At 38.1% G+C, this 12,108-nt stretch overlaps 1 protein-coding gene across 4 annotated transcripts in view; it reads left to right on the top strand.

Annotated features, from left to right (window-relative positions):
• Positions 1 to 12,108, top strand: part of plxdc2b (plexin domain containing 2b) — a 129,905-nt gene that overhangs the window by 58,866 nt on the left and 58,931 nt on the right. For all 4 annotated transcript variants that reach the window (XM_046851875.1, XM_046851874.1, XM_046851873.1 and 1 more), the window contains exons 3-4: positions 10,378 to 10,524; positions 11,023 to 11,092. In XM_046851875.1, the coding sequence (XP_046707831.1) occupies positions 10,378 to 10,524; positions 11,023 to 11,092 (217 nt within the window). The remainder of the gene's footprint in view (positions 1 to 10,377; positions 10,525 to 11,022; positions 11,093 to 12,108) is intronic.

Raw genomic sequence — 12,108 nt, 5'->3', positions numbered from 1 at the left:
CAGAAGACGTTTTTGTTGTCAGTTTATTAAACTTTATGCTCCCTAGCAAATTAAAGTTCTTTATTTCTATTAGTAACTGTCTTGTGGTCACATGGCTGTTTGGTGTTAATCTTGTGCATGTGAAAATGCTTTTGCTTTTTTACTTTTACTATCAAACATTATTGTGTTTTCTCCTGTTAAATTTTTGCGACGTGACTTCACAAAGCGACTCTGATCAAGATTTTTAACTGCATTTCTTCCCGTAAATTTCCCTCAATCCTTTCAGGTTTTAATCATGTGCTGGACATTTCCTAAACAAATTCCAGTGATATCAGCAATCTCCTTAGTTGTTCTCTTTGCTGAATACAGGCCAGTAATTTGTTTCATCTGAAACACAGTAACATCTTTTCCATGACCAAGGGATATGCTTCTGATATGGTTGTTCAAGAAACCAGAAGCTAGATTTTAGGGATAAAAAAATTGCTGCCAGGTGAAACATATTAATCATAATCCAATCATAGGCTTTTAAGTATTTGTTTTCGAAAATCCAAACCCTTCTGTCCATGCAAAGTAGTTATAAATGAAAGTGGATTATAACACACCCCTTGAGTTCTGCATTGTTTTGAATAATTCATATATATGTTTTTTGTTTTCGTTGCCCTGGTGCCTGATAGAGAACAAAAATAATTTCATAAAGTTTTCTGAAACGCTCAAATGTTCACCATGACTGATGGCCAATGTGTATTTCCATGTTTTAAATAGTCATCTGAAGAACCTTGTAAATCAGATCTGTGTTAACACACATGTTTAAAGTGTTTCACCTGCCAAACCTTCAACTCAGTAACATAACAAATTCCTCTTCATAGTGCCAGCAATCCTTCAAGGAGGTGGGCTTCTTACTAGGCATGCTGCTGTTGTCTTCTAATAAATAACGTGAGTTATGGCTTGTTAGCTCATCTTTTGTTGTCTGCTGTCAGCCTTTAAGTCGCCACAGTACATAACCATCACAGCAGGATCTCCCACTGTGTCCGGGTCCATGTGATGCAGGCTCATCGTTTCATCATTTTAAAGCTGTGTTTAAATCTTCCAGCACATAAACTGACAAGAATAACCCATCCCAACTTCCAGCAGCTGAGTGTAAATATACAGCATTTTATTTTGATGCGAGAATCGTTTTTAACATGTTTGTAGTGTGTTGGAAAATACACACTATATAAATAATATATATATTATGTTAATCATGTTGTCATGCTCAAAGTACACATTTAACAAAACCAGTAGGCAGAGAGTAGGCACCTTCCAATCAGTAACCCAGCACCTTAACCATTGAGCAACCAGTCCCCTAAAGTGTGTGTACTAAAGGAGTCAGCAATCCACCTAATACAATAACACTGTCATTGCCAATCTCTCATATGCAAATGGATATCTAGGGCTGTTTGCCACTATATAGCTCTCAAATGCTGTTTCAAGAAGCACTTTAATTAGGTTTTTCTTTGTTGTTGTTGTTTCTTCCTCTGAGGCATCTGAGCAGTTTCTGCTAGATGTGCCTTCCTTTTTGCTCAATGCCTATTTCCTTAGGCTTTTATGTCTCCATTTCTTTGCTACTTGGCTCCAGATTTGTTTTGTTTGTTTGAAATTATGATATTACATCCTGATGAAGTATCCAAAATTAGACTAGAATGGCACACACTTTTCTTTTTCCTTTACCTCCTCGCTTCTCTATCCTATCTATGCCTTCTTGCTTTATTTCATCCCACTGCTATGCCCTACTTTCATCATTCTATTCCCATATTTTCCTAACATTGTCCCCCTGTCTGTGTGCATACTGGAAAGGAGACAAAAGACAATCCAGCTGGCGTCTTTGAGTTTGTTGCCAGCAATGCAGCTTCCAGAGGATCCAGCTGCTGTTAATCAATGCCGTAGTCTTTTAGCGTCACAGAAAACAACTGATAAAATGTTCAAATAGAAATGGTGTTTATGTTGCACTGAGAGAGAGAGTGGGAGTGTATGTTGGTGTGTGAGAGTGAGTGATTGCATGCAACAAGGAAGTATGTAGTTATGTACACAGATGCTAACTATGCAGCTAAGTATCTCATAAATAATCCAGCTTCCTGAGTGAATAACTTAAATGGTATTTCATTTCTGGACATGGAATTACACACCATATGTAATGTCTATATTGTATGTATGCAACTGCTTATATGCACTTAGCCTCAGAAACTTAGCCAACAAAGAACTGATTTTAACTATGTCATTTAGAGATAAAAAGAAATGCACAGCTTTTATAAACAGTACCTTACACTTTCATGGCTATGTTGTTTGAAAATGATTTAAAAGCCATACTTGCTTATATTTACACGTAAGAAATGTAATTTATATAAGCCTATAAAAGGTCTATTCTTTTCTCATCTACCCATTGTGTTATTTGTTTTATATTTATATACCGAATATGCTACTATATATCGACGATATGGGAACATATTAGCATCCAGACTAGTTCATCAATCCAGAAAAAACAAGAATGATGACAAATTGTAATCTGTGGTGTCCTTCTCATGTCCTTCTCTGTAGCTCTTTATGTGCATCTGAATATCTACAAATTGCGAGACTGCAGTGTCAGACTTGAGGACAAGTGCTTCTAGCTCGAGCTCAGGAAAATATTTAAATCTGCTGAAGTAAGCAAAGTCTCATATGTAATGAGGCATCTCCTTTGTCTCTATAATTTGAACTAAGTTGATCAGTGTTTTTTGCTAGTGTCAGTTTATAGTTGTATTACATTACACTGCATAAGTTTACAATACATTACATTTCATTACATTACAATTATTTACACTGCCTTATATTACAGTGCATTACATTACTATACATGACATTGTATAACATTACATTACAATACATGACGTTGCATTACATCACGACATATTACGTTACGTTGCATTGCACAACATTGTATTACATTACTATACATTTACATTTGATTGCATTACATTATAATCCATTGCAGTACAATATATTGCCTTTTATTATGTTACATTACAACTGAGTATGATTGTATATATCATCTATGCTAAGTGTTTGACCAACCCTGAGTATTACAATTGTAAAATTTGCCAAAATGTTGGTAATGTCCAAAATATTAATGTTACACATAAGGTATTTCCATGCAGTTTAATATATATGACAATCCCATATAACACCACAATATTGCTTAATGTTCTACAACTGTGAAACAATATTGAACAATGCAGAGTAGTTTTTGTTTATCTGGATTCACAAAAGTCTTTTTCATGCATGCAGCTTTAATCATTTCTGAGATGTTAAAGATAATAATTCTGGAAAAGGTTACATATTACTTTTGTATAGTCTAGAAAGTCAAGTCAAGGATTGCAAATTAAATCATTTTTGTAGTGTTTTCACCCTCCCTAGAAGCCAGAATCCTACAAAGCTATGTGAAAGTGAACACCATAGTATCTCCGAAACGAGCTGAACAATAAACTGTGAAATGACAGCTGACATGCTGGTATCTTTTTTTTTTTTTTTTTGCACTGACTTGCAGCTGTGTTTATGAGTTTATCATAAAAACACTGAATAAGAGTTACCATGGTAACTGCTCTCTGTTCAGCAGCACTACTGGAAACATGCTCTGTTGACAGATATGATTAAAGTTAAATGAAGTCACTTATGAGTAGAGAAAATTAAATATGGTGGACGGACACCGATCTTTCACCTTGACTGTGAAGCCTGGTAGAGATAGTGTAATGGTGTCTGGTGTCTTGAATTTATCAGGACCAGAATAATTCATAGAGAGACAAAGAGGCTCGAGCGTGTCTCAGACAAAATGTCTCAATAAACCAAGTCATGATCCTGACAGGAATCACATTAAAATACTGTATTATAATGTGAAGCAGAACCCTTTAGCAGGATATCTTTTTAAACAAAACACCTTGTCTTATGTTGAGACTCAATACACCTCCATACTGCTGTATGGCACTGCGGAGGAGCTTCATGTGAAATAGAAATAACTATTTAAATGTGAAAAGACTTTGCATTGGGTTTGACTTCATTTAGTCCGATCCAATATCAAACAGAAAACATTGGAATTGAGTTTGGAAAGATGTATTTTTTTATTTAATGTAATTGTACCTTTTACATATAAAGAGACTTGATATATGGGGTATTTGGGGTTTTTTTTTGTTAGTTTATTTTTTATTATTTTATCATTTCTGCTTGCCGATATTTTATATAGTATATAATTATATAATTCATATAAATGATGAATTATAATTATAAAATATGCAACACAATGTTTGTGGGAAAGTTATGTAAGTTCAATTCAATTTCAATTCAATTCAATTCAATTCATTTTTATTTGTATAGCGCTTTTAACAATGAACATTGTCTCAAAGCAGCTTTACACAGATAATGTGGTGATTAAACATAAATATGTTCTTTGTAAGTATGTTTGTCCCTGATGAGCAACTGTGGCAAGGAAAAACTCCCCGAGATGGCATAAGGAAGAAACCTTGAGAGGAACCAGACTCAAGAGGGAACCCATCCTCATCTGGGTTGCACCAAATGTCCATTTGAAGCAGATATACAATGTTGTGGGGTACAGTGATGATGATCAGAAGCAAACTGCACTCCGAGTCAGTGCAGCAGACCGCCGACACCAACTACAGTCCAATCCGTCCTCAAAGCACCCGTTCTACTCCGAATTAAGAGACCGTCCCGAGCTGCACAGAAGTGTGAAGATCCAAGGAGGAGAGGGGCAGGAACACTGGTCACTGGAGCCTCAGGAGCATGTTTAACTCGACCGAGAGAGAGAGAGAGAGAGAGAGAGGGTGACGGGAAGAGAAGGATATGGATTATTAAGTGTAACTATTGGTGTATGAAAGTTAATGTCACTGTGCAGTTTGGACTCCGGCAAGACTCGCTATGGCAGCATAACTAAAAGGGAGAACCAGAAGGTAACACAGACATGAGGGATCTCTGGGATAAGAGGCGACCCACCACACCACCGTCAACAAACCTGAGTGAGCGTGTGAATGTGAGGGGCGACAGCATACAAATATACCAGTTCACCAAACACTCTATATCCATGTTCCTCCAGATCTGTGCCTTTACCTAAGAAATCTACTGATAAAAGGCTTGACTAAATAAATACGTTTTCAACCTCGACTTGAACACTGAGACTGTGTCTGAGTCCCGAACACTGATTGGAAGGCTGTTCCATAACTGTGGGGCTTTATAAGAGAAAGATCTGCCCCCTGCTGTAGTCTTCATTATTTGAGGAACCAACAGATAGCCAGCACCTTTTGATCTAAGTAGGCGTGGAGGATCATACTGGTACAGAAGTTCACTCAGATACTGCGGTGCGAGACCATTGAGTGCTTTATCGTCAGTAGTAATATTTTATAATCAATGCGAGATTTGATTGGGAGCCAGTGTAGACTGATTAAAACAGGGGTGATGTGGTCATATTTCCTAGATCTAGTGAGGACCCTTGCTGCTGCATTCTGGACTAACTGAAGCTTATTGATGCACTTACTCGCACACCCAGACAGTAAAGCGTTACAGTAGTCTAATCTAGAAGTAACAAAAGCATGAACCAGTTTTTCTGCATCCTGTAACGACATCATATTTCTAATCTTAGCAATATTTCTAAGGTGAAAGAAGGCGATTCTGGTGATATTATTCACGTGAGACTCAAAGGAAAGACTCGGGTCAATAATCACACCAAGGTCTTTGACAGCCGTACATGCTGAAACAGAAACACCATCCAGAGATGCTACGTAATCGGAAAGTTTACTTCTAGCTGCATGTGGTCCTAGTAAAAGTACTTCCGTCTTATCTGAGTTGAGCAGAAGAAAGTTATTAAGCATCCACTGTCTAATGTCCTTTACACACTTCTCAACATTGTTAAGCTGATCTCTCTCATCTGGCTTTGCTGAAATATACAGCTGTGTGTCATCAGCATAGCAATGGAAGCGAATCCCATGTTTATGAATAATTTCACCAAGAGGCAGCATATATAAAGAGAAAAGCAGTGGGCCTAAGACAGATCCTTGAGGAACACCAAACTTTACCTCATAGAGCGTGGAGAACTCACCATTTACATCCACAAACTGATAGCGATCAGTCAAATAAGACCTGAGCCAAGAGAGAGCTGTTCCTTTATTCCTACAACATTCTCAAGTCTAGCAAGCAGTATAGTGTGATCAATGGTGTCAAAAGCTGCACTAAGGTCGAGCAAAACAAGTAAGGAGACAAAACCCTGATCAGAGGCCAATAACAGGTCATTTACCACCTTAACTAGCGCCGTCTCTGTGCTATGATGAGGCCGAAATCCTGACTGATACATTTCAAAATGTTATTCATAAGCAGATGTGAGCATAACTGCTGTGCTACAACCTTTTCTAAAATTTTGGATATAAAGGGGAGATTTGATATCGGTCTGTAGTTGGACAACTGACATGGGTCAAGGTCAGGTTTCTTAATAAGGGGTGGATAACTGCCAGTTTGAAGGATTTGGTACATAACCAGTGCTAATGGAAGAGTTAATTATTTTTAAAACAGGTTTGATTACCTCTGGAGCTATCTGTTTAAAGAAACTAGTAGGCAAGGGATCGAGAATACAGGTTGATGATTTTGATGAGGAGATTAATGAAATTAAGTCACTCTCATGAATAGTAGTGAAGCTTTGTAATTGATTGTCTGCTATAATGACACTGCTGTCTACAGGGTTACTTGTAAAATAATTTGGATTTATATTAACCGTCTGGATTTCTTGCCTGATGTTTTCAATTTTATTATTAAAAAAGTTCATGAAATCATTACTACCTATTGATGGTGTGCATGTTAGCGCAGTGCTTTTATTCCCTGTTAATTTTGCTACCGTGCTGAATAAAAATCTAGGATTATGCTTGTTATTTTCTATGAGGGTGGAGAAATATGCTGATCTGGCAGCACTAAGAGATTTTCTATAATTTAGGAGGCTCTCCTTCCATGCTATTTGAAATACTGTTAATTTTGTTTGACGCCATTTACGCTCTAGTTTTCGAGTGGTCTGTTTTAAGGTGCGTATGATCATTATACCACTGTGCTAATTTTTCTCCCTGATCATTTTGGTCTTAAGGAGCTACATCATCTAGAGTGTAACGTAACGTTGTTTCTAGATGTTCAGTGGCCCAGTCGAGCTCTGCGGGTCTGACGGAGATCTATCTAATATCGTAATATCGGAAGATAATTAATAAAGCGCTGCTGTAGCTGACGTGAAAGTACGCTTAACACGGTAACGTGGTGAGGTAGAAATGCAATGACTAAGGCAAATTTTAAACGAGATTAGATAATGGTCTGAAATAGCTTCAGACTGTGGAATTATGACTAAGTTTTTATTTTTAATCCAAATGTTAACAACAAATCGAGTGTGTCCACCACTATGAGTGGGTCCTATAACATTCTGATTAATTCCGACTGAATCTAGAATGGACACAACTGCTGCTCTTAAGGAGTCTTCCTGATTATCAAAATGAATATTAAAGTCTCCAACAATTAATGCTTTGTCTAAAGTAGCTAGATTTGTAATGAAATCTGCAAATTCTATCAGAAAATCAGAGTAGGGCCCTGGGGTCTATAAATAATAATTAGTGGAATTAACTGACTTGACCTGCTTTCAGACACTGAATATTTTATGTTGGTGTAGAGAACTTCAAATGTTTTACATTTGTGTTTAGTCTTTTGTGTGACGTTTAGATTATTATTATAAATAGCTGCTACTCCGCCTCCTCTGCCATTTAGACGGGGTTGGTGTATGTAACTATACCCAGGAGGACTCGCCTCATTTAATGCTACATATTCATTCGATTTAATCCACGTTTCTGTCAAACACATTATATTAAACTCCTGGTCGGTAATAATTTCGTTTATAGTAAGCGCTTTTGGCGTGAGAGATCTAATATTCAACAATCCTATTTTTAGATCAGAGGTGCTGGCTGTGCGTTCAGTCCTATTTAATTTAATGTTAATCAGGTTACTTAAACAGACTTTCTGATAGTTCCTATATTTTGGTTTTGCTCGGGGACAGACACAGTCTCAATATGGTGGATCCTGAGTGGCGACTCTGTGCAGCTAGCAGACGGTCGGTTTAGCCTGTCTGTCTGCTCCTGGCCTTGGCTCTAGACAGTCACTTGTTAACTAGTGCTGTTCTGAGACTATGACCTATACTACAAGAAATGAGAGCAGCACCTTCCCGGGTGGGATGGACACCGTCCCGCCCTAACAGGCCAGCCTTGCCCTCAAAAATGCTCCAATTATTAATGAAGCCCACATTGTTTTGGAGCACCACTCGGACATCCAGCAGTTCAGCGACCATAACCTGCTGTAGGCTACATCGCCACGTCGCATTGGGATGGGGCCAGAGCATACTACAGCATCGGACATTGCCTTCGCTAATTTACACACCTCTATAATGTTACTCTTAGTAACCTCTGACTGTCGGCGTATATCATTAGCTCCTGTGTGAAAAACTATCTTAGAGAACCTGTGCTTTCCTAAGAATCTAAGCTGACCTGCTATGTCCGGCGCCCTGGCTCCCGGTATACACATAACCTGTGCTGCTGGTGCCCCTAAAGGTCTAGCTAGTTTCACGTGCCTCAGAATGGAGTCTCCTAAAACCAGAGCTCTTTCAGGTTTCTCAGCGGGTGCTTCACTGAGGAGAGCAAACCTGTTGGACACGCGAAGCGGAGAGGAATGGTGCTCCGTGGGCGAGCCTTAGCGTTAGCTTTGGCTTTGCGAGTATGCCGCCGAGTCGTCACCCATTCGCCCGCTGCGAGGGCTCTAATGCCGGAGTCGGGGGAATATTACCTTCACCTAGGGCATCCAGACTTTCCCCTGCAGAACTTGGACTGCTCTCACACTCACTACTTCTCTCTAGACTCTGGATGCGCTCCTCTAATGCTAAGATCTTCTCCGTCAAAGAGCAAACTAGCTTACACTTCTCACAGATAAAATTATCGCTAACAACGGAGAAAGACTGACTAAACATGTCACACTTCACACACTGAGTGAACTGGATGTTCGCCATAATAGAGAAATTACGTACCTTAATGTGATTACTGTAGTGTTTGTTTGTAGTTCTGGTGAATATCCTTCACTCACTGCTTTCAAACCCTCAGACAGGGAAAAAAGCGCTCTTCCGACAGCAAAAATAGTCGAGACGGAGCCAACGGAAAGTGAAGGATGCAGGAAATCAAAACGATATTTTGATATTTTAAAGCGAAAAAAGTGAGAAAAAACGAACTATAAAAAAATTTAAAACGCCGATACAAACACAATTCCCGGTGAACAGTTCAACAACAGGCAAGTGAACAGTTATGCAAGTTTTCTTTTTTTCCAGTGCTCCAGTTACTAAAAAATCTTAACAATTTTAAGCTTATTAAAACCATCAGATTCAATATCAGCTCAATGGTTTAGTATCTGTGTCAGTCAAAGGTGAAAAGTGTAATCAAATATTTTACTTATTTAAAAGTACTGTTACTTCAATAAAATTTTACTTAAGTACAAGTAAAGATTCCGGGTCTAAAAATCTACTCCAGTAAAAGTAAAAATTAGCTCATTTATAATTAACTTATTTAGAATGTACCAACAGCAAAGGTGGGGTGGGGGAATCTAGTGTCATTCAAAAAAGGACAAGGGCATATCAATCTCAAACTAGTTGTTTCTAATTGAAGGAATACTTTTACAGATTAAAGTGCAATAACAAAAAAATCTACAAAATTAAACATACCTTAAACAGCTTACACTGGAAAACAGCTTAAGATGCATAATAAAATTGTTGCCTTTTTTGCATTTGAAGCCAAAGTGTTTGCTTAAATATAGACAGCGGTTTGTCTTGTCGCTCTCCATATTTGTTTCTTTTGAGTTTAGCGCGTTTGTTCTCGGCCCATCATTCGATCAGTGCAGTAGTTTCCGGGGTGCGATTTTTTCCCCCCTTGCATTATTTTTATTAATAATTTTTTTTACTAACAAATGGGTATGTTTATGTAAAATGTAATTAAGTGCGAAACTACAAAGAAAGCATTTAAGTAAAACTTAAAAAGTACAAGAGCACAAAAAAAACTCCTCAGTTACAGTTATGTAAGTAAAGGTAATTTGTCTGGTATCAGTATTGGAAAAAGAGAAAATCATATACCTTGCATTAACGTGCCGTGTGGCGAGGATATCGCATATTATCAGGTTTATAAAGCTCTAATTGCAGTCTGACATGAATTAGATTAGCTGGAGTACCTGCAAAACGATAAAATAATATCCACTCATGTTTCATGTCCAGATATTGAGATACAGCTCCGAATACAATGGTTATATGATACAGACTGACTACGGTTTTGTCTCTTTCTGCAGGAAGATACAGATCACAACTACTACACATCGAAGACCTATAATCCTAACGATCCCATGAGCAAAGAATTATGGGTGAACATTGACCAGATGGACAAGGAGAAAGTGAAGATTCATGGAATCCTGTCCAATACTCACAGACAGGCAGCGGTACGACTTCACACCCATACACAAGCAAATCTCACCGCTGTTCAGAGGTCACACAATCACATTGACCACCAATACACACATGTGTAACGTTAACATTAGCATTCCCCGAGGGATAGCACGGCTCGCTTGCTTTGTTTTTCTGCCTGTGTATATGTGGGAACAAATTGAGTGGATAGAAAATTACAAAAAGCCTTGTGTGTCAACATGCTCTGTTTTATCGTAATAGGGGAAATGATTTTGAGACCACAGCAGAACATTAGCCTCTCTAAATAAAAGCAGCCACAATCACACAGACTGAGCCTAGGTACAACATTAAAGTCTACGCTTTGCTTATTTATTTACTTACTCAGGCTGACCACAGATTTAATCCACTGCCGTATATTTACTGTTGATTGTTGTTTTTGACTGCCCTACCACCTTTCCTCTAATGTCAATGTCTCAGTGTCACCAGACATAATATCCCTATGCTGATAATAATATGTGTTTTTGTTTACACAGCGGGTCAACCTGTCTTTTGATTTCCCCTTTTATGGACATTTTCTCAGGGAGATCACTGTGGCAACTGGCGGTAAGTTAACCAGCTTCCTATGTGTATGTGTAGGTGTGTGTGTGTGTGTGTGTGGATACGAACATGAATTTGGAGTTTATTAGCAGAAACAATGTAAATAATACAAAGCCACAAAGATGACTAACTGCTTGGCACTCTTCCTCGAGAGTGCACTTTGTTATTAAGCATCACCAAAAGCCACCTACTTTTCCAATTTGTCTGGAAATTAGACAAATAGATTGTTGCAAATACTCACATTCTCAAAACTTCTTTTCATAATTTTAAAGATTTTTTTTCTAATCCACTGGTCACAAAAAAAAATCTCATTACAGCTACATTCACACTATCATTTTCAATCATTTCCCAAAGGTTGCTCATACACACTGAAACGTCTGAAAACGCTTACTGCGCATGAGTAAAACGTATCGAGGACCGGCACCGTCGCATGACTAAGAACGTTTCTATTTTTACAGTCCACACTTTGACACGAAACTGGCATTTTCAACTTATCTACTTTGGAGAGTGTTGTCGATGACTGAAAACAGTGTGGAAATGTGGACAGAACATATAGATGGAAGGCCAAAATAGAAAGAAAAATACGCATTTTTGAATTAAAACGTATTTGTGTCGACCTATGTTGGCCTATGTTTTTAGAAGTGTGTCCTTCTATTGTAAACTAATGTACAAAAGGGTGTATATGCAAAAGAATGGAGACCACTTGTGGCATAAAAATTAGCCGAAAAATATAAAGTGGTTAGGCGGAAATTTATACTCAGCATATTAGTACAGACACCTGGATTCACCAAGTTGAGCTTCTAAAGATTAGGGAAAAGGCCAGTTAAAGTTTTTTCCAGTTTTAACCTGTCTAGGTTCCTAACAGGAATGGAACCTGATGTTGTCTTCCTGTAATCTCAAACCAGTCTGGCAATTCTTCTTTCAACTCAACACATTTTGCTCTTGCTTTATTCTGTGATGAGTTCTGAAGAATGTGTGTGGAAACACACAAAAGTTTAGCAGTTGACGAAGTGGTAGAATGG

This window comes from Silurus meridionalis, chromosome 6 (genome assembly GCF_014805685.1).
Source record: "Silurus meridionalis isolate SWU-2019-XX chromosome 6, ASM1480568v1, whole genome shotgun sequence".
Lineage (NCBI taxonomy): Eukaryota > Metazoa > Chordata > Actinopteri > Siluriformes > Siluridae > Silurus > Silurus meridionalis.
Note: the sequence above shows the minus strand (reverse complement) of the source record. Positions and strands in the feature narration are given on the sequence as shown.